We start from the raw sequence: 23,249 nt of genomic DNA, 5'->3' as shown, positions 1-23,249 counted from the left end.
TCGCTTGGGAAATAATTTCGAAGCCTTTGGGATTACAAAATTAATTATTCTGAAATTAAAATGTCAGCCATTCGGTAAATGAGGAACGAACACGAAAAACGCGTATTTAATATTTGTGTGTATTTGTTAAATAAAGCAATATTTGTGCTGAACAAATAGGTATTTAAGTATTTTGTTTGTTTTTGTCTTTCTCATATTGATTAATATTTTAAGTAACTTGTATGTTTTAAATAAGTTGACATCTTGGCAATATATAGATACGTTTAATATTATAACCCAAACTATGGCTTACATTAATGTTCTTGCATCTTGGATATTAAATGGATCATATTTTTTAGGACCTAGCTCTTACATGACCGAATAAAAAATAGCTCAAAATCTCCTTTCTTCTGGTTGTATCTGTCCACCAAAAATTTAAATCTTTTCAGTAATTTTGTCGTGTAATGCAAAGATAGACAAAATAACTCTCGCATTTATAATGTCTTTATAATATAAGCAAATACATAAAATATTGTATCTATTATTTCTACAAATCAAAAACCAAAGCAAAGTAAAAAAGATATCTCTTGCGAGACTGGTGTTTTTCCTGACCTCATGAAACACAGTAAAGTCATACCTCTATTTAAATCAGGCAATAAGTCAGACATTAGTAATTTTAGACCTATTTCTATCTTGCCTGCCTTTAGTAAAATTTTCGAAAAGTTAATACTCAAGCAGTTACTACGATATTTCAATTTAAATAGCCTCCTTCATACAGAACAATATGGCTTTACCAAAGGTCGTTCTACCACAGATGCTGGTGTTGCACTTCTAAAACATATTTATAACGCATGGGAAAATTCTCAAAATGCTATTGGAGTCTTTTGCGACCTTTCCAAAGCTTTTGATTGCGTCCATCATGATACACTTTTACGCAAATTACGGTTTTACGGAGTCCAAAACGGAGCTCTCAGCATAATAGAATCGTATTTACAACATAGATTGCAATGTGTAGATGTAAATGGTTCTAAATCATCAGGCCTTCCAGTTCAGCTAGGCGTGCCGCAAGGCTCTATATTAGGTCCATTCTTATTCTTAGTATACATCAATGATCTGCCTTACCACCTCAATAATATCTGCGACGTTGTATTATTTGCAGATGATACGTCTCTCATTTTCAAAGTTGACAGAAATAGAGAGCAATTTGAAGAGGTAAACAGTGCACTCTCATTAGTTACGCACTGGTTTACCACAAACAATTTAGTACTTAATGCTAAAAAAACAAAATGCATTAAGTTCACTTTGCCTAATGTAAAAAACCTAGGTCCTAATGTTATCCTAAACAACGAGATTCTTCAAACCGTTGCATCTACCGTGTTTCTGGGTATAACAGTAGATACAAAACTTCAATGGGGTTCACATATTTCTAGCCTCGCGGGAAGGCTTAGTTCTGCCGCCTACGCCGTTAGGAAAGTCAGACAGTTCACGGACGTCGACACAGCTCGATTGGTGTATTTCAGTAATTTTCACAGCGTTATGTCCTACGGTATTCTGTTGTGGGGCAAAGCCGCTGATATAGAGAATATATTTATTCTACAAAAACGTGCTATACGTGCGATATACCAATTAGGTACCAGAACTTCCCTCAGAGAGCTGTTTAAAGAAATTGGTATTCTTACTGTGGCATCACAATTCATCTTTGCCAATATACTGTATATTAGACAGAACTTACATTTATATACCAAAAAAAGTGAAGTCCATAGCATTAATACAAGAAATAAGCATAAACTGTGTGTACCCTTTCACCGGCTTCATAAAGTGCATGGTTCATTTCTGGGTCTAGGTATTCGTTTCTATAATAAACTTCCTCTGTCTTTATTAGAACAGCCGTTTAATAAATTCAAAGAACAAATTAAGGCTATTCTTATTCAAAAGGCATATTATACAATTAACGATTATTTGAATGACAAAAATAGTTGGTCGCCATGTTGAACGCAAGACAGCTATATTATAATTGTCTTTTTTTTGTGAATGACATCCTAATTTTACAATTTTATATTTTTATTATTGACATTACTTGGTTTTACATTATTGACAGGATACATTTACTGTATTTATTATATTTTATTTTAATCATCTATTTATATTATTTTTTTTTTTTTCCTTTGGATTATAGTAAATAAGGACCACTACTTAGCGATAATTGATCCTGATATTGAGTTGTGTAGCAGTGAGTACGTCATGCTCCCTTAGACGGCACTGCTTGCGGTAGCGTCGGCGGTCGGGTTGCCTCCCTCCCTCAAAGATGTGCGAGGGGGGCGATGGCTGATCCTCGCGTTATGCTCGTGAACGGGTGCTGCTTGTGGTGCCAGGTCGTCTTACTGACTATACTATAAGTAGTATTATATAATTTTGTAAACTCTTTTCTTATACTTCTTTTTTTCTTGCTGAGCGGTCCAATTTACTAGATTCATTACTTACCTATGTATGTTGTACATGACATAAGGTTGCAATAGAATATCACATGAAGGTGGGCACTCCCTCATAAACTATTATAAATATTGGAGGCTATACAATTTTTTTTTTTTTTCACATCATATTTATTCAATGCTTGAGTTAGACAAGTTACGTAGGGTGAGTGCTAGCTAGCATGTGGTGGATTTTATAAATCATTTTTAAATGTAATTTTATTTTATGACAATATTGCGTATTGCATACTGCAATATACTCAATGTACTTTGTTGAAAGGTTCTTTTAACCTACAGACAGACATGTGTTGCTGGGGAGTTTGTTGCGCCACTTCTTCTTCCCAGCAAAAACACATAGGAAGTGGTGAAGGGTGGGCGTTTTGGGGACTGTCTTATGTAATTTTTTTCTGACGTTCGAAAAGTGCTGTTTTGCAGCCAAGTTTGAATAAATAAGTTTTGATTTTGATTTTGATTTTGATTTTGAGAACTATACTATGACAAAGGGTAATAAACCGGCCCGTCCACAATTGGTCTAGACGTCACGCCACCGACCTATAAATTCGTTAGTCTTACGCACTAAATGCTTTTAGGTCAACTACCAATGTTATAAATGGACATTGTATAAAACCAATCGCACAATAAACATTCCCTGGACCAAACAACTCGAACGTTCTAGTGTTGGGAAAAACAGGCTTAGATTTATAACGACAAATATTGGTATTGTCGGGAGAAATTTTTGATTTGTGTGTGTTGGGTCCGTTGTAAGATTGGGGAACAAAAGGCCTCCTGTTTATAGCTACCCGGGCACACGTAACCAGCATTTGTTTTGTTTACATAACCGCTTCGCAGTCGATAAAAATGTCGACGAAATTTTCCAGTTCCGAGTTCTGTTTCTGGGTCGAGAAGGTTTTATTTGATCGCGACTTTTATTAAAATTTATGTCGTTTACGCTCCTTTTTTGTATCGTAATCCGCATCTTAAAAATGGGAACTTTATTCATGTATACTTACAAAATATTTTCGTGTCGGTAAAACTACTTAAACAGAATATATTGCATTCCTATTGGCCATAATCCTAGCAGCATTTTATTACTGGGTAGCAGTGGCACTTTTAAAATATTGCCATTTTAACACATATTTATGTTCCACCATATTTTAAATTCCCATCTGCGCTAGTATTTACAATTTATGCTACATACTTTTGAAACGGTTTACCGAAGTGACACCGAATTTTATTTATCGCATTATAAAGTTTCATTTTAGGTAAGTTTTAAATATTTTTATAGAATGTGAGATAACGAAGAAGCCTACCTAAATGGTACACTATAATTACCCCCCCCTCCCCCCCTATTATAATGAGCATATATATAATGCGAATATCTATCTATTATTTATTAACTTTATATTTCAACAAACATTGACTACTCTGAGAAAAGTATTTCTCAGAAAATATTTGGAAAACTCTAAAAATAAAAGACTTAAAACTATTCTCACCGCCATGTGCACTAAATGCCCCTAATAAAAGTTACAATAACCAACGAAGCAACTTCTAAACTTCGCAAGTTGACACTAAATCAAATTCCGCAAAGTGTTAACTAAAAAAACACAAAAATTTCAACATTAAAGCAGTTTTAGGTGTATAAACCACACCTGTGCCCGATATATCATCCCTCCTGCTGTAGGTTGGGCAGAAAATTCTTTTGATTGTTTTTCCCGCCGTGGTTTTTGCGAGAAATGCGGTTAGCACGATATTTATTCTTCTGGGTCTTGGTTTAATGGCTTAATTGCACTGCTGACATCCGGTCTTTGGTGCAGAAGAAACTATTTTTTGTCTTAGTTTGTGAATGAATGAAATAGGTACAATAAGTTTACCACGGTTTAAGTCCTGATGAAACCAAATATAATACAATCAGGATCTATCAAGTCCTGATGAAACCGAATATAATGTCTTTAGGGTCTATCATCATTATGATATCAAAATTCATAAAAAAATACCGTTGTACAGGTCTTCTATTAGCATATAAATTAAATGCTATTAAAATTGACTTCATGAATTAGGTATTATACAATTCGAATTGACGACTCATTGATTGATGAACCTTTTCACCTTCGAACAAACTTCTAAAATCTCCTCTTCATCCACAGGTTCCCAGTAACAGCAGACATGGCGCCAATCAGCTCACTCCTCGTCTACTATGTGACAGAGAACGGTGAGCCAGTCAGTGACGTGGCTAGCTTCCACGTGCGACTGCTGCATAAAGAGGTGAGAACACATCACACTTAGTTTGTGTCACTCGTTGAGGTGTAACGCGATGGAGCGTCAGGCTGTTACAGACTGAAACTCACCATGTTCCTTCTTGAGTGCATTGTATATCAGGGCCGCCGTATTTCTTTGGAACAATATTCGGAGGCTCGCTGTTAGTCTATCATGACACGTATGTTCCGACACTAAAGATATGAGAAACTGCGTAGAAATGTTGCGACTGCGTTTACTTTGTTGAGTCATTTTCAAGAACGTAAATACATAAATAGAATACCATAAACCAAAGGTTCCCAAAGTGGTCCCAGGAGCACCCCACGGGGACTCGACGGGAGTCAACGAAACTTGAGAATTGCAAAGTTTGGAAACCTCTGACATAAACAAATGTACATCTACCTCTGTACACTTCAGTGAGTCAAAACAGTATTCAAAAACACGTCAAAACGAGAAACATTTCGCATAAACCAAAAAATCCGCTCTCTATGCGCCGAACAAACATACACGTTTGTAGTTTAATAGATTCGGATACACGCCACGTTAAGCCGAATTAACATACTTTGTGTTGATAGTACTTTAAGCTTTATTTAGTTAAGCATTCATACAAAATACGGGAACGAAAAACTTTTGCTATTTCTACATATGTTTGTTCTAACAAATTGTTTGTGTTTCTCTCGGTTTTTCGTATGAAACACGTTATCATTTTGTTAGTATTTTTGTTCCGTGTTGATTTTATCTTTTCTATTTATACAAATGATTATGAATTAGTATTTAAAATAAACATGGATATGTAAATGTTTCCTCAATGAGCAAGTTAGTTAAATATTATTTCATAGGAAAATAAATATAAATTATATGTTATTAATTGTGAAATTCAAGCAGGTACACAAAATATTTTGAATAAAAATATACATAGTTGTATTTAAACAAAATTCGTTCCTTTGGCAGCAAACCAAATAAGTCCCACACGGTTGTAATATTTTTGCAACTTAAATACCAAAATAAATACGATAAAAACTAACGAAATAGGTACACAAACAAATAAAGCGTGCAAACGAACAGTTTACCTTTAACGCACACATATCCATCAAAATAGACACATCATTATCTAAACCTATTGCTCACTTCGTCTTATTTAGGGTCGAGAGTTTGGAGAACAAAATGACTAGCGGAGATGTCATAACGCCATATCTCTTAAGAAAGTAGCGCGCCAAAATGCGTACGTTCGGGGGACGACGAACGGTACTATACTCCGCCCTTACACACCTTCCATGGAACCGGCCCATTATTTTCAAAACGAAATCACCTATCAATCAAGTACAATCTTTGACAGATCAGTTGTGATTTGATAAGGTACCCGAACACCTCGTTAGTTCTAGTAACTGATGAAGCCTGACGTAAGTGACTTTGACCTATAAGAAGGCTTCCTACCTTCCTTATGGCATCTCCACTATCTTTCCTTCCTCCGTGACCCATTGCTCACTTCGTCCTATTTACAGTCCAAAGCCATCGGTACCATTCAAGACTTTGTCAAGGCAACGTTCAGGTATTTTCATTAGATACTCAGTCAATCTGTCTGTGAGACGTTTCGAAGTCTGTTTACTGTTTGCGGTATCTATTGAGGGAGTCCTTTGCGCCAATTGTTTGAGAAACATGGTTTATATAATAGTCTTGTGGGTAGGATTTAGTAAGTTGGGTGTCTTAGTATTAGTTCATAGGTTATTCGTAGATGTTTTGATTAACATTTTATCACTCATATTGTCAACTTATAGTCAAAGAGCAAAAACAGTTTTTCTGCCAATTTCAAATTCAAAGCTTTATTTACTGAAACGTTAATGGTAGGGTTCAAATATTAAAATTGTATAATCCACGAGAAAAACATTACTTACCAACAGGGGCAAAGAATTTCACAAACAATATGAATTTACACAAAACATTCGACACCATGAAAAAAAAATCTAAACTAAACATACCACAAACAAAATGTAAATCAAAAATCTGTCCCATGCAAAGGCCGTTCGTAACCACTAAATTATTACTAGCCAATAAACCTCTATAGTTCATAATAATGATTAATCAGGCTACATGAACCTTTGATCAGTCAATTGGCGTGAAATTGAAATACCGTTTGCTGAGCTTAATTACTACTTTGTTGATTTTGTGTACCCGTCATCGACCTGTCTATTTTTAAATGTACCTGTATGAACCCTTTGATCCCTAACGTGTGGTATTAATGAGCTAGGCATGTTGAGATGTGTAATTATTTGAAAGAAAAATTATTCACCACAGATTTTCTTCCACGAGAGAGATTTATACATATCTATATTATAATATAAAAGAAAGTCGTGTTAGTTACTCCACTTATAACTCAAGAACGGCTGAACCGATTTAGCTGAAAATTGGCAGGGAGGTAGTTTAGAGCCAGGATAAGGATAGTTTTTGACATCATCCAGGATGCGGGTGAAACCGCGGGCAGAAGCTAGTAGGTGTATACAAAAGTGATACAGACCAAACATTAGGGTCTAGTAAGATAAAATACAATTTTGACACTGTATCAATTATGCCAGACTAATTTGGCCACTGGGCGACCTTTTCTTAATTAACCAGTACATTAGATGATCATTAAAGCTTAAAAAGTATTTTAATAAAAACAAAAAACGTTTACCTTTAATTCTAATAAAGCACTCAAAAATATAACCTAGACACAATTGATTAAGTTCAAAATGGTGCTCCTATAAAATTAGAGCTAAATTAGAAAAGAAAACTCGTAATGAAAATGTTTTAACAAATTACCTTTGAGTAGCTTTAGAAAATTAATTAGTTTTACAACAAAATATGTACGAACTAGGTCCCTACAGTATTTACTTTATAAATCCCTATTTAATTAGGACTAATGAAGTCAAAGTGAATGTTCATGAATTCTTGGAAAATGTAGGTTTACGTAAAAAAATCAAGTCATGTAATAGAGTCACTTCTATTTCACAATGATTTTTTGAAAATGTTTTAGAAACTTCACTATGACTACAGTCTTCAGCCAACTCATCAGTTATACACCCATGGTCCACGCTGGCCAGGCTAACCTGTTTGTTTTACGCATACTGACCACAAACTTATTTTTATCGGTGGGGATATCGTCTTAGTCTATCGTCCATCGGGGACGGTGGGGGGATGTTCCGGACTCCTACCAGCTAAAAACCACTTGGTGTTACCTTCATTTACCTCATCGCCACCGTCCGGTACTACTGTTTTAGTTGTATATTTGTAAATGCGTTTTTATTCTTGCAATGTGTTAGCACACTACCATTCATATAAATTCACGTTTTGTCATCTTAATTAAAAATAACATAAGTACAGAAATCAAGAGCAGAACTGTAAATTTTAATTCGTAAACGCCATCCCTTGCACAGGACGTCACACTGTCGTGCGTGTGACAGGCCTTTTTGTACACAACACCCTTTGTATGGTGGCAAATTTAATTAAAATTGAACTTTTCACACAACAGGAAACAAAGAATTAACGCATGTACGAGTAGGATAATATGCGGGGAAAAGTTATTGACTTTAATTAATTACTTTGGAACTTGGGTGCGAATTGTTTTAGAATGATGAGTGGGGTAAAATTAAAGTGATTTTTAAGACACGTGCCTTAGATAATATAGTATAGTACATAATTAAACGCGAGAACATGTAATTGGTTAATAGTTGCATAACTTGTTGTTTTTGTTAGCTTTTAACAATGTTTTAAGAATGTATTAAAATAAAATAGGATCCTTAATGATAATTTTTGATTAACTTATTTTATAAATATTGATTGTGTTTTTAACAAACATCTAGTAATTTTCAAATGTATTTTAGAGACTTGCGTTGCAGAAAGAAAATAAGATAGGTACCTACAGAAGTATTAGAATTTTACAGAAGTCCTCTTCAAAACAAACGACGTTCAAACTTCCTAAGGAAGTAGCCATCTTAGTTTAATTAACTTAAAATAGTACCCTTCGGACTACTTACTCAACATTTACTCGTGAAAATTTTTTTAATGGTGCTCCTGCATTATTTTTATGGGACACTTTTAATGGGATGGCAAAATGACATAGATTTGAGTCAGGCATTTTTCAAAATGTATAGGTAACCTTATTATTTTGTGCAAAAATAAGTTATTGGATGTTAAAAGTTATAGAGCAATTAATATGATTCAAAATTTAAAAAACTTAAGACATTTTATTTACTCTTGATATTTTTGTAGGTACCAGTCAGCTGTGCTCTATCACATACTGTCACATACATATCCTTTGCAGTACAATACGCAATTTTTTTATGCTCGTCCAGCTTACATAACCAAAATTTTGAAAGTATGGAACACAATAAAAATATATCACATAGTACTTAAGTACACGTCAGTCGATCAAATCTCCTCCACAAATATACAGAAAATTTTCCTATATTAATACAACAGAAAATTCTTTCCCCACGGTTCCATCGCCCGATCACAGTCCAGCTATAACGAGGCGTTTAATCACCGACCTTTAATGAAAGGCTATTCGTTGTCTGTTAGAGGACGCAATTAAGAAACCCCGTAATTTACAGTGTGCCCAGATATCGTACCAATGCGTACGGGTAGTGTTAAGTGGGTCTTGGACATTAAATTTATTGGTGTAGTAAGTTTCGGCGATAGATTTGTGCGTGAGGTGGTACGGGTGAAATAGGTGCTGTTTGTGTCGGGTACAACGTACAAGTACTTAGGAGGATATTTATAGATTGGAATGTTTGCCGTAGAGGTTTAGTAGAAAATATTATATCAATTATCGTGAAAACTTAGGCAGCTAAAAATCACTTTGAATGTGTTGAAACATAGCTAGGTCAAGAGGTTGAATGGAAAGTTTATATACTATCTCCTCTGTTGATATAAGCATAACTGATGAATGAGTGATAATCATCTTTTTAAAATTGCAATCACCGTGTACGCCAAATTGAAGATCATATTGTATGTACTATTTTCCAAAGCAGGCTAATGGTAATGATGTTGACTGACCCATCAATAGCATTAACCAATTGCCGTTTGTTACCAGGTGGCTGTAGCAATAGAAGAACGTCGTTGGTGGTACCCCAGAGCGGCGCTGCAGCTTCGAGTCCTCGCTCCACCTGACTCGACCATGTGTTTGATTGGGGCACGAGCTCCTCCCGATGCCAGATTTGACCCTCATCAGACGTAAGTAGCCTTTAGTCACCTGAACAAGACACCAAGCTTTGACATCACAGGTGTCACCATAAAATTAGGGATTCTCCCAAAGATAAAGCAGAATAAGAATTTGCGACATTACACTATCCACGCATTAGACCAGACTTTGCGCTACAGTCGAAAAGTTTCACATAAAACATATTACACTTAGAGCCCTATAATTAGGCAAAAAAGATAAAATACTTATACCCAATATTGCATATCACTTAATTCATAAAGAACCTTTAATATAACAGAATCCAGAATACTCATAATCTAATTTACTTCTACTCAAACAAAAGTAGCTAGGTAACAAATTGCCCAGTAATATTCATTAGCTAAATTAATGTTCTGTATTTCGTAACTTCACTTCAATTATATTTGGAGTAATTGCTTTTATCTTAATGTATTTAGGGGAAGTGGAGGACTAATATTTCCAAAATGTTTGGCGGAAACTTAACAAGACTGCGAGTCTTATTTGGTATACAAGTAATAATGGAAATATTATCTGTATAGTATATAATGTTCCTACAATGCTAACAATTTATTATCATTAGATGAATTCGTCTTTGGGTCTCATTTATTATTCTTATATTTATTTATCTCGTTCTCGGCCTTCTCATTGTCTATTTCTGCCCTAGCTATTTAAGGCGACCTGGCATCCAGTAGCAACGCCATTCTAGTTCTCAATTGACTACACCTCCCACAAACATATCCTTCTCTATCCGATATGAAGAGCAATTATGACCCACAAGTAAATTCAACCACTCTCCCGAACTTAAAAATACAGCCACGTCCCAAATAAATACGTACGACTATACTACTTTGATATAAAATAAAACGATAACAACCGCAAAATAATCTACAACATCACCCGTGACCAACATCATTAGCTCTTCATAAAGAAAAACCGAAGAATTTTAATTTCCGCAAACCTCGATAGCCTCATAGGGTCGTGCGGAAAACTTATAATTTGCCAGTCCATGGAACCGACAGCCAGTGATGGGAATAGGAACTCGTTATTGGTCCAGAGATCGAATAACCCTACCGTGGCTGTATAATAACTGCGTTCTGCAAAGCTAAGCGATGCAGCGGATTGTGTCCGCCAAGTAGTGACGTCATAGCGAGCGGACGCTGAAGTATTTGAAATTGGATTTCCACTGTAAATAGTTACTGTATTTTCCTTTTGTAGTATTTCTCGGGCTTTGGACTCAGTTTTGTATAGCGAAAATTCAGTATAAGACTATTATGGATACGAAATATTTTGTTGAATTCTGTGAAATTACTCTCAGATATGCTTCTTGAAATATGATTATCAAAGCAAGGTTGAAATGTGTACACTTACCTCGTATTTATTATGAATGTTTCAAAGTGTGATTCGAAGAAATCGAAATTGAATTTTATCTGCAGACTAACTTGATTTGCACGTGTCAAGTCACCGTCTCGCCGGAGTCACAGCCCCTGTCAGACGAATTTTCTGAAATGAAATAATCTGACAATTTAATTTTATTAAACTGAATCAGACTAAATTGTCTGGCAATTTAATTTTGTAGAATCTACGGTGTAACTGATGAAAAATGGACGGGCTTTAATCATGACTAAGATTTGTGCGAACGCCCTAGTAATATTGTAGAGGTAGTTGAAAATGTATTTGACTGACCGTCTGTCACCAGGCTGTATCTCATGAACCGTTAGATAGAGATAAAGTTAGAGAGTTGAAGTTTTCACAGATGATGTATTTTTGTTGCCGCTATAACAGCAGACACTGAAAACTAGAATTAAATAAATATTTTGGGGGGCTCCCATACAACAAACGTGATTTTATAAATAATGGTACGGAACCCTTCGTGCGCGAGTCCGACTCGCACTTTTTTTTCCTACTCTTGTTTTTCTAAATATTTAAGTTCCCACTTCAATATTAATGAACCTGCTTGAATCTTGTAACTTACACCACTCTCTCCCTAACAAAGAAGGAAGCGTCGGACTTTGATAGCAGGGAACTCATTTAGCACCGGCTTATTGTTAAGCAATTAACTAACATCGTTATTGTTGTACAAACTTCTGTTCTTCAGTGCAAAGTTGTTGCAAAATGCTCTTAGTAAACATGATGCCGATTTGTTATTAGTTTGAGCTGCTAGTTTGTAACAAGTTTGATGATACCTAATGTGTTTCTGTTTTTTTAACATTTCGTCTTTTATATTGTTTCATCTCAATCGGTTTTCAGAATCTGGCATATTTGAAAAGCTTTTCAAATGTTTCAATGATATCGTGAAGATAAAAGTGTCCAAGAATTTTGTATATATTTTCAATACTGTGGTATCTTCGAGCTTAACTTTAAGCAAAACATAATGTAAGTTGCTCAGTCCTTAAGGTTATGGCCCTGCTTCGCATTACATAATTTAAAATCAAAATAGTCAACTGTCTTCTTCATTAAGTTGTAATAACTAAAATTTAATTCTCATCAAAAACATCACATACTTACAATAAAATTTGTGATTTCGGTAAGTATTTCTGTTCAAACAATTCATTTTCGTCAGTATTCTATTAGACATCCTCACAACTGCACGCTGCGGATTCCGAACCAAATTCTAATGCATACATATATCATGGAAATAAATTACCCTTGTCATTGCCTACCACGGCCATATGAGGCTGAATTTCACCAAAATATGCTGCTAACGTTCAAACAATTCACGGTACTACAGGGACGTCAATCAAACATCGTGACAATACCAAACGCGCTCACAGCGAATACATCATTTATCGTCACACGATTCATCTTCCTGTGGAAACATATTGAGTGATATCTTTGGCGTGCTAGTGACATGGTGTTCTGTTACCTAATGGTGTTTTGTTTTGAGTATTAGCTGCCTTAAATTGTTGCTTTCCTCATTTTTTTTCAACGTCTATATCTTTGTCACTATCATCATCATCAGTTGTCTCTTGTTGCCATGGCTTTAGCTACTTTTTGTTGAATCAATTTCTTGCCAGTAACTTTTAGTGTAACTTTGACGGTAATTTGCTCAACATAAAAATCTTTCCAGATTATAAGAATACACTTCCAAATCTTGTTCAAAGATTGAACAATTTTTCTGTCACTTCTCCAGCGAGTGCGTTTAAAACTTTCCCCCGTATTTCCAAGTTCCCCACTCCCTACAGCTGAGCCAAGGATTATGTCGCCCGATTCATCTTTCAACCGGTTTGTCGAAGGGAATATCTTCTGCCTTTTCATCTGGCTAAATGTACGCGTATGAGCAGTTTCCGTTGTTATTGAGACATCGTGTCTGCCGTTCTATTTCGTTTCTACTTCAAAAGTATCGCGTGTGTGTTTTGCTTTGTAATGTTCGTTTATTTTGCTTCCGTGTTATCCAAGGGTATCATGTTTAATGAGGTCGGTTTGGTTTTTTATGTTTTGATACTTAATGGAGCTTTGTTCATGGGTATTAAGGATCATGTATTTTATCTCGTAAGTTTGCCGGCACAAATTACTCTCAATTTTTTATAGGAATGTCCAAAAACTAATTATTCATTTTTTTTTTCTAAAATAACTCAAAAAACATGACATCTATCTACCAGGACACCAGAACACGAAGAAGCTCCCGGTCCCGAGTTCGTATCAGCTGGCGTGTCTCTCTTCGTCGGCGGCGGCGCGTGCGGCGGCGGCGTGATGTACCGACAACGTACCGCGCCAACTCCTCACGCTCCTGCGCACCTGGTACCTCCGGCGACGCATGACCGACTGTGGATGTGGAAGTGCTTTAATTATACGTGAGTATTTAAAAAATCAATGTATGTGTTAATGTGTATAATATTATAAAGCTGAAGAGTTTGGTTGTTTGAACACGCTCAGGAACTACTGGTCCGATTTGTAAAATTCTTTCAGTGTTAGATAGCCCATTTATCGAAGAAGGTTTTTATCCGAGTTCGTGCAGAGTTTCTCGCGGTATGCATTTGTAGGAACCGCTGGCAGAAGGTGCAAATATTCGAAGACATCAATGCTACCATTAGAAACATTATGGAATTTAAATAAATATAATAGTAATAGAATATGGAACAAGATAGAAAAGCAACTGCTGAAGTTAGATTAATTTACCTACGTTATAAGAAAAAGTTTAAAATCGAAATTAAACACCTACTAAATGCAGTCATGAATCAAACTGATCTTAATAATTATATATAAAATTGATTTTAAAGTATTTCATTTCATTATTGTGCTGTTTAGTAGGTCGTTTTCAATTAAATTCCAGGCATTAATCATTCTTGAGTTGACTGACTTCTGATAAAGAAACCATTCAGCCATTCAAATCGAACTCTGCAAGAACTTTTAATATAAATACTTTGAGTTCGATTAAGTTCTAAATTATTTGATTAAAATTAGCAACTTTAACTAATTAAGTCATTTCAAAATAAGTTACACCAACTTCTATTTTCCTTTTGAAAATTTTATTTGCTGCTAAAATATTAGGTACTTTTATTATGGGCTTAGAGTATAATCCGTAAATCCCTTGAATGGGTAATCCTTCTAAGAAATAAGGTTTGAACTTTTACTTAAACACAAATTAAATGAAGAATATTTTCTCTAAGTAATAATTTTATTTATCTTCGCGATCCACGAGATAGTTCCCTTACAGCGCTTTCACACACTGTAACAACTTGTGGAACCAAAAATAGTTAGCTGCTGATCTTTCCTCAAACTACAGATAACTAGAACACAAATAAACCACATATGTACCGAAGTAATTTACGTACAACTCTCCAGAGACCTAACAACAAGAAACACATAAGCCTATATAGGTACATATATTCCCATATCTTCAATATGTGTAGAAGGCCACAGCTCACAAACTAAGTTTCTTCCCAATTCCGAAGAGGAAAAATCCGCGGAAACCTTCGACAAACACGGCAGTAATTAGGGTTGCCACCTTGTAATAAATATACCTTAGAAACCTTGGGTTGGAAAAGTACACCATATGTAAATAAGTACGTAAGTACTTTTTGTCAGAGCTAATCAGTTAAATAGAAAGGATCTGCATTTCTATGTTAAAAGTGCATCGTTTGTAACTTTTTCAAAGAAAAACTATAGAATATTTTGATGAAGCGTTACAGTAATAATATATAGGTAAGCTAAATCGTAATAACATATCACATCAGAATATACTTGGTTTTCTTATGTATATAAAAAAGCGCATACCTCGGGACTCGGATGAAACATATCTAGTACTTTAAATAATAGTTAAGTTACGGTTGGCAAACTTTTTTTTGAGATGGAAATCGTACCCTCCTGCTGTGGATTCAGCGAGAGAGAGTGTCAGACTTTTATTGACTAAACCCACCAATGTTCCTTTTTTAGCCCTTTGTGTACCAAGGCTGCGGTAATTCTTTCAGACGATTGCACGGTTGGCAACCCTAGTCTAGTAATAAATAAGTCAAGTCACATAAATCGTATTCGCTGATTCATCTGGCCAGCGAAAGTTATGGAGCGCCAATGACGAATTGCTGATGTAGAATGCCCAGTATGGAATTTATGATATCTGGATATTTTTTTACTGATATTTACGCTAATAATAAAGAGTATTTCAGACGAGTTTCCTTAGTATAGAATAGAAGAGAATGAATAAATCTATTCTATTATAAAATTATCGTACCTACCTTACTAATAATAAGTTAATTAAGTAATGAGCTTTTATGTACCCCTCAGGACACCCATGAAAGCAAAGTGGATAGCGGTTGTTTTTAAAATAAATATTAGGAAAACATTTACTGTTTGTGACTTAGTCGTGGTGGCCAAGTGGGCAAAGAACCAACCTCTCGAGTATGAGGGCGCGGGTTCGATTCCAGGGCAGGCAAGTACCAATGCAACTTTTCTAAGTTTGTATGTACTTTCTAAGTATATCTTAGACACAATGACTGTGTTTCGGATGGCACGTTAAACTGTAGGTCCCGGCTGTCATTGAACATCCTTGGCAGTCGTTACGGGTAGTCAGAAGCCAGTAAGTCTGACACCAGTCTAATCAAGGGGTATCGGGTTGCCCGGATAACTGGGTTGAGGAGGTCAGATAGGCAGTCGCTTCTTATAAAGCACTGGTACTCAGCTGAATCCGGTTAGACTGGAAGCCTACCCCAACATAGTTTGGGAAAAGGCTCGGAGGATGATGATTACTGTTTGTGACCTATAGTTGAATTTCTCAAAATTAATTTACTAAATCGCATCAGTCTGGGTAATGAATTCGAATGAGCGAATGCAAAATGTATTTAATATTATATTGATCTTGCAATATCCACAGAATCATACGTAAGTACATAGTAAGTTATCTATGTATGAATAGCAAGATATGAAGGGATTCTTTAAATTATCATTTAAAACAGAATATTCTTACAAATCACACTAACATTAGATTAAGAAAGACCAATTTTCAAAGGACAATTTCAACTATATCCACATAAAACACAACACCTACCCAACACCAAACATGATACATTACCGAACACAGACTAATTTATAGATCATTTACATGAAACATGATCCCCTCTATAGATACTACATCTTGAAGGGCCTGTCAAATGTATCATATCGGACTATTATAAGTCATAAGGAGACAAGACGGACGACCGTTTTGTTCGGCGTCCGGTCACTGTCCGGTTCTCCGACGGAGACAAAACGGTATCTCGTATAATATTTTAACTTTATACCTTCGAGATTTGCGTAACCCTCTCGCGATAAAAGTTGTCATTTGTTTTAGGATTTGCGTGACAAATGATGTCATTTGATACTTTCAGCCATTTGTTTGGTTTATTTAGGTTATATGGTTGTTGTTGGCTCGATAAATAATGAAATGATAAAAAAATCTCTATTTATTCTCGTCTAAAATCTATTTTGTTTCTTGAAGACACTATGTTTATAGATGTGTGCAAGTTAAGAATATGATATGCCTAAAATTTATTAACCTAATAATTTAACCTTATTAGCAAGTGCCACCTCGTTATCACTTGTGTCATCAGGTGGGATTATAGTGGTAAAACGAGAGCCTATTTGTACTTTCATTAAGAGGCACAGTAGTTTCTAAGATTAGCACGTTCAAGCAACCTAGCTCTGCCAGTGTTAGACATAGGCTATTTCTTAACCGGTTCGTAAAGTACGAACACCCTCGGGATAAGATTAAAAAAGCTGGTGGAAACTACCACTAACTAAAAAATATATCCCGAACACAATGCATCCGCTTCGATTAAACAATATACACAGGGACAACAAACTAATTTAAACTGCCCATAGAACAAACAATACCGCACAAGTAAATATCAGATACCATAACCGACCAAAAGTATGTTCAGCCATTAATCAATGCTTTGCTTTTGATATTAAATTAGTACCACCATTGTTTTCCGATAAAATCATTTCATTATTCAGTTTAATTAACATACACAAGCTGGTTACATGCAGAGTAATAAATTCGGGAAATTGAAAAGCTTTTGTGCAACGTAAACATGGAACTTGCATGAAATAATTATTAAATGTATAGGTAAATTCGTGTACTAAGAGCGCGCGCACATTACAAACTTTTAGTCGGCCGATGTTGGTTTGGGCTCATAAATCAGTATGAAGATGAATGGAAGCACACACGTAACAACGGTCAGGTATTTGTCCGGTCCCCAGCGGGGCCCAACAGGGCCAAGGCCTGCCGGAGCTGCAAGATTGTGCGAAAGAGATACCGCGGCTCTGGTACATAAAAGGCCTACGACGAAACACGACGGTTTTTAGTCATTAAAAGTCTGACAATCCCTCGCCGCTGCTAACCCACAGCGGGAAGGGTCATTTGATGATTTTTAGCGTCATTAAAAAAATTGTACTTGTCCGGTATCAGATCTACTAAAAACATTGACTCAATTCACGATTTTTACGAACGGGCCGACAGTTAGACGACTAAAAGTTTGTAGTGTGTGTGCGCTCTAAACGTGGTCTAGGTTATATTGCAGGCTTTGTATTGTAAATTGAGAATTATGGTTTGGGGTTGCCGTTATTAGCTCGCATGATTATTTTTCGGTAGATACCTGACTAAACATGCAGCTATAGATAATATCTGAGTGGTTGTTACAAAGTGCGATCAGATCAATAGTTTATGAACAAACATGTTGCGTAATAAACAACATCATTTACTATTCGTAGATACTGCAGAAACAAAGCTAGCTGCCTACTCATTTATTGATAAACAGTTTAATGATAATTGTATCAGCTGCGTCCTGACGAACTTTGCACACCCAAATAGGTAAAGCTCTAGCTATTGTATCTAGGTTTTTCAACACCGAAATATTTTTTCAACCTAGGCTATTAAATACTGAAATATTTTTTTAACCTAGCCTATTAAACACTGAAATATTTTTTCAAGTTTAAACAACTACTCCAACAATAATTTATATTATCTGTCTCAACAATAATTTTATAGTCCCAATACTAATAGAAATAATTTCTCCACCAGAAACCAGCTGTCAACTGACGGAGTGACCATATCAGCGCCCTCCGAAGCCGGTCGCTGGTCACTCTGGGCGCTGTCTCTCTCCAACCACGGTCTTCGCTTCTCAGCACCACGTACCATCAATGTGTTCCGACCGATACAACTGGACTTCTCACTGCCACCGGCCTTGAAAGTGGGGGAAACAGTCGAAGTAGATGTCAAGATTACGAATAATATCAATAATTGTATGGATGTAAGTCGCATATTTTATATATATTTTTTTTATATCATGCGGTTAGGCTACTGCCTTATTCTGTATCCATACTTTATCACAGTGCTATCTTATTAAAGTATCAATTTAGAAAATTAGGTACCTAACTAACTTTCTGTTTACCACAGCTTGATGAGATGTCTGATTGATACCTGTACCTATTCATTATTTATGAAAAAAACATAGAATCACACGAAAATTCTTATTTCAGTCAATTTCAGTCTTATAAACTGAAGTAATAAAAAATCTAACCTATCACAGTTTCTGGTGTCCATTTATCTAACCTCAACGACAGAAGAAAGAAACATTAAAAAACCTTGTGAACATCATTCGAATGAGCAAAGGACCGTCTATATTTATCTTCAATCGATATTATTATTGGTCGATTAGATAATCCACTTAAATCAATCGTGAACACGCACTCACACGGAACGGGTTATGTTCAGGCAAAGCTAAGGGTTTCGCTCTAATGAAGTTAGATACACATGGCTAATTAGTTACCTACCTGCGCGAGTTATCCTCATTTGTAATAGAAAATAATTTGCTATTTATTTTCGACTAGCCGTTTTCCCACGGTTTTACCCGAATCTTGTGGAAGCTACCGCCCACGTATCGGGACAAAATGAAAAGTGACAAAATGAATGGGATGAAAAGTGTGTCTTTCCAACAGATAAAGAATTTTTAAAATCGGTTCAGTAGTTAGTAAGTTTATCTATTTTTATTTTTTTCCTCTTTATAACATTGGCAAGCTCTTTATAGCAAGAGAAAACAATCTTGTATTATTTTTGTTTTTCAAAACTTTACACCATTTTTAGTTTTTTACAGAAAACCTCGTGGCTTGGTATATCCTTGTTGATCGATCACTTGATGAATCTTCTTGTCATGACTAGTTCAAAAAAAAAGCTATGCAGATGATAATGATAATGCCTTGGGTATCCGGTAGCACTTCTAGAAAAATTACCGGGCATTTAACCTGATAGTAACAACATTATTGGTTTTACCGAAGCTCAGTCTTTGTAATCCGCTGGCCTATCGACAGAAACCAGCTAAGTAGCTTATTGCTTTAACGAGAACTAAGTAAGGTACAAAAGGCCTATTCAGTTTACGACCCCTAGGCTAATTAGTGATTTAATTGAAGTGGGATTCTAATTGACTGTAATTTATAGTTGCTTAGTTTTTAAAAAAAAGAAACGACATAGGTTACATGTTCATTAATAAGTAGGTACCTAATTGTAACACTGTGGATGTAAACAAGCAGACAATTAACCCTATAACAGGTTTCTTGTTTACATATTGACATTCGGCAAAGAACTTACCCTTTTCACACTAGGTAGCAAATTTTGTCGCGGGTTTTTCTGCTCGCGACACATACCTACGAGCGGCAAAAAACCTGTACAGCGGTTTTTAGTCATCAATTTGTTTGTAAGTAACAACGAAGTATAGTTTAAACGTATCTACACATGAAAAAGTGTCAATTTTTCACGTAGAAATCCACATAGAAAAATGTAAAACCCTGCTACCTCAAACAATTCCGCAGTTTCAAAAGCGCTAACGTACCCCGTTGACGCTCACACGCTGATTTGAGTTTGAAGCGCTTAAAGCGGGTAGATTGCCTAATCGCTCCATTTTCCGGGATTCGCGTCTGAATCGCCGGGATCATCCCGGAATCCCTAATCGGGATTCGATGAGCGACGCCGATCGCAAACATATGGGTATCACATGTGGCTATCGGGTTCACTAGGGTTTATGGTGTGAGCAATGAGTTTTTATTGCATGATCTTATCTAAATGGACGTAAAGTTTCTATATGGTGGTTGATGCAACCTTTTGGTTCTTGAGATATAAGAATTTTACCACTTCGTTTTTGTATCAACTTACTTATTTGAATGAATCCAGTAGTTAGGTATTTTTTAGCATATGTAACGGGTGCATATTTGAGTAGATGAAGCGTATAGTTTTAAATAAAATATTGTCACAATATTTCCCGAGATTCAGAAGACCTTGAAAATCCTGAAGTCCAACATCAATAGAAGTAGAACACAGATTAGATCAAATAAATAATTAGTGTGTTTATTTATCCCCCTTTAAACAAAACAAAAACACATCACCCAAAGAACTTGATTACTCAAAACCTTTCAGTAAACGTAAACAAATTCATTAGAATTCATACAATTATAACCAACGAAGCTACATTCAAAGCTGTGTGCTTGAAAAGCGTAAATTGAACGATAAATCACGGACGAGACTCTTAAATTAAAATATTCTCGGTACAGGATAAGGTAAGTACCTCGTACTATCTAGGGGAGGTGTTGGAGGATAATTGTACACCCCTTCATCCCCTTCTCATCCCCTCATCCTGCCTCTATTGGCCCAAATATCTGACGAATCAACACTACAAATCACAGTTCGAGAATGATATTGTGTTGGCCATGGTTTTCGTGAAAGGGGGACATTCCTATTTTTGTAGGCATTTGCATTTATTGGGTATGTTGGGGTTTTATTCATGTTGATAATTTTTGAATTTATTGTTAGTGTTTTAATATTAATCAGGCTGTTTTTTGCGTGAAGATTATAATTCTGCACTTCAAACAAATAAAATTTTACGTACAAAATTCCGTTTTCGTAACCATTCTTCTCAGTATGATACTTGCAGTAATAAATACGGCGTATTTATTGTATTGAACAGTGTGTATTTAAATTGAAGTCGATTCTCGGAATTATGAATGCAATATTTTATCATCAGGATACCAAGAAAATCTGCAATATTAAGCAGATTTCAAGAAACCTTATTATATCCCTTTACAATATGAAAAATCATCCTTCATGAAAACTATTTTTATTTCTTTATAGTTATGACAGCACTATGCACAAAAAAAATCATGCTTAATCGCTTATTATTTACTGATTCACCAAAGATACGATAAATCCATTATAATCTTGTACAAAATTATCTTTCTAGGTGCTTAACTTTCAGATTATTATTAAAACGTGACCCAGTTTCGCAACGAATTGAATTGGAGATCACAACTTCATTACTGAACCCTCTATTAATTAAATCAAGTTCTGATTACATTTTATTTAATAACATTGGCCCAATATTTTAGCACTAAAATTTTAACTCTTGAATTTTGATAATAAACATTTGATTAATGTTGTTAATAATCACGTTTATTTGTTTGTTTGCTGAATGCTAATAAATTGTTAGATATTGTACTGTGACAGGGTGATTGTTTTAATATTATTATTAAATTTTTGATTTATGCCACGTATGACACTTTACAAGTTCATTTGAATAAAAAAAATATATTTGTTAGCTATTAAGTTACGAAAACAAACAATGCAAATTCGCAATCAAAACATAAATGAAAAGTTTACCATCACCAAAACATATAGATACATATCTACAAGTTCATTTTACTGAGTTGTTTATTGAGAACTGTGTAAAAGACTCAAGAATAAATGAAAATATCTTGCGACATTCTTGCTTCGCATCCAATTTTAAATCGAAACTTTTATTAAAAATCCTTTCAAACTAAAACGTGTGGCCACCGCTTTAATAACAAGGCTCCATTCGCTATTGACTTTGCACCTCCGGGACAACTTTAGACACCTCGAGAAATTCCATTTCAACTAATATCATATCGATTATATCGAAAATATACTCCTCTGCTTTTAAGAGGAAAACGGAACGTTATTGCTTCTGGTGTTAAGTGTCTTTTATTTTTATTTCTTTGTTTTTCTTTTTGGAATTATAAAAACTTAATTTTAGTGTTAGAAGAACTTTTTTTGCTGGTGGTGATTGGTTTTAAGTAGGATTGATATTTTGCTTATTCAAATGTTTATTTTTGTGATATGTTATAAATTATGTTCCTGTCAAAATACAGGTTGTGGTTTTTATTGTAGTAGTATTTTGTATTTAGCATAAAAAAATATTCACATTGAATTTAAATGAAAAGAAAAATTCAAGATATTTTTTTTGTCTAAGGCAATATGAAAAGTTTAGCACCCATAAGATCGTTTATTCTGTCTATTCTAGTTTGAATTTTACTATCAACACCCTTAGCCGTGCTAAAAATATTCTGATTGTGTAAGAGAAATTCAATATAATGTCATATTCATTCATATTGTTTGCGTTCCACAAGATTTTTGTCAAGGTCTAATTGTCATAAGACATAATTGTCTATTTTCAAACGTTAGATACAAAAATCTAAACCGTATGGAAAAAAAATTACCTACATTTATCTCACTTGTATACCTATTTCTTACTTCCCAGGTAACAGCACTCCTAGCTCTAAGCGCGGGCGCAGCATTCGCAAGCACAGGAGCTCTATACGTCACAGAGAGATTGCGACTTGGACCTCGTGGTGGTACACAGCTGGTAGTCCGAGTAGCGGTCAATACGCCGGGCAGGAAGAATATTACTGGTATGTGCACTATGTAATTTTCACACAAAAATAAATGTACGCATACCATACATAGGTATTTAGTTACATAAAACTTAAAATAATAAATAATAAACTTATTTATAGGTACACCATAAAAAAGCCATGTAATTTAGTCGAAATGGTAATTCAAAAGTAACAGATCTTTTAGGTTTGAATTTTTAAGGTAAAAA

The 23,249-nt window shown here is 35.2% G+C and overlaps 1 protein-coding gene across 1 annotated transcript in view; it reads left to right on the top strand.

Moving 5' to 3' along the window:
• LOC124634670 (C3 and PZP-like alpha-2-macroglobulin domain-containing protein 8) overlaps positions 1–23,249 on the top strand; it is a 38,943-nt gene that overhangs the window by 8,823 nt on the left and 6,871 nt on the right. Inside the window, exons 4-8 of the mRNA XM_047170332.1 lie at positions 4,592–4,709; positions 9,769–9,908; positions 13,494–13,685; positions 18,389–18,617; positions 22,908–23,058. Of these exons, the coding sequence (XP_047026288.1) occupies positions 4,592–4,709; positions 9,769–9,908; positions 13,494–13,685; positions 18,389–18,617; positions 22,908–23,058 (830 nt within the window). The remainder of the gene's footprint in view (positions 1–4,591; positions 4,710–9,768; positions 9,909–13,493; positions 13,686–18,388; positions 18,618–22,907; positions 23,059–23,249) is intronic.

This window comes from Helicoverpa zea, chromosome 11, assembly GCF_022581195.2.
Source record: "Helicoverpa zea isolate HzStark_Cry1AcR chromosome 11, ilHelZeax1.1, whole genome shotgun sequence".
NCBI lineage: Eukaryota > Metazoa > Arthropoda > Insecta > Lepidoptera > Noctuidae > Helicoverpa > Helicoverpa zea.
Note: the sequence above shows the minus strand (reverse complement) of the source record. Positions and strands in the feature narration are given on the sequence as shown.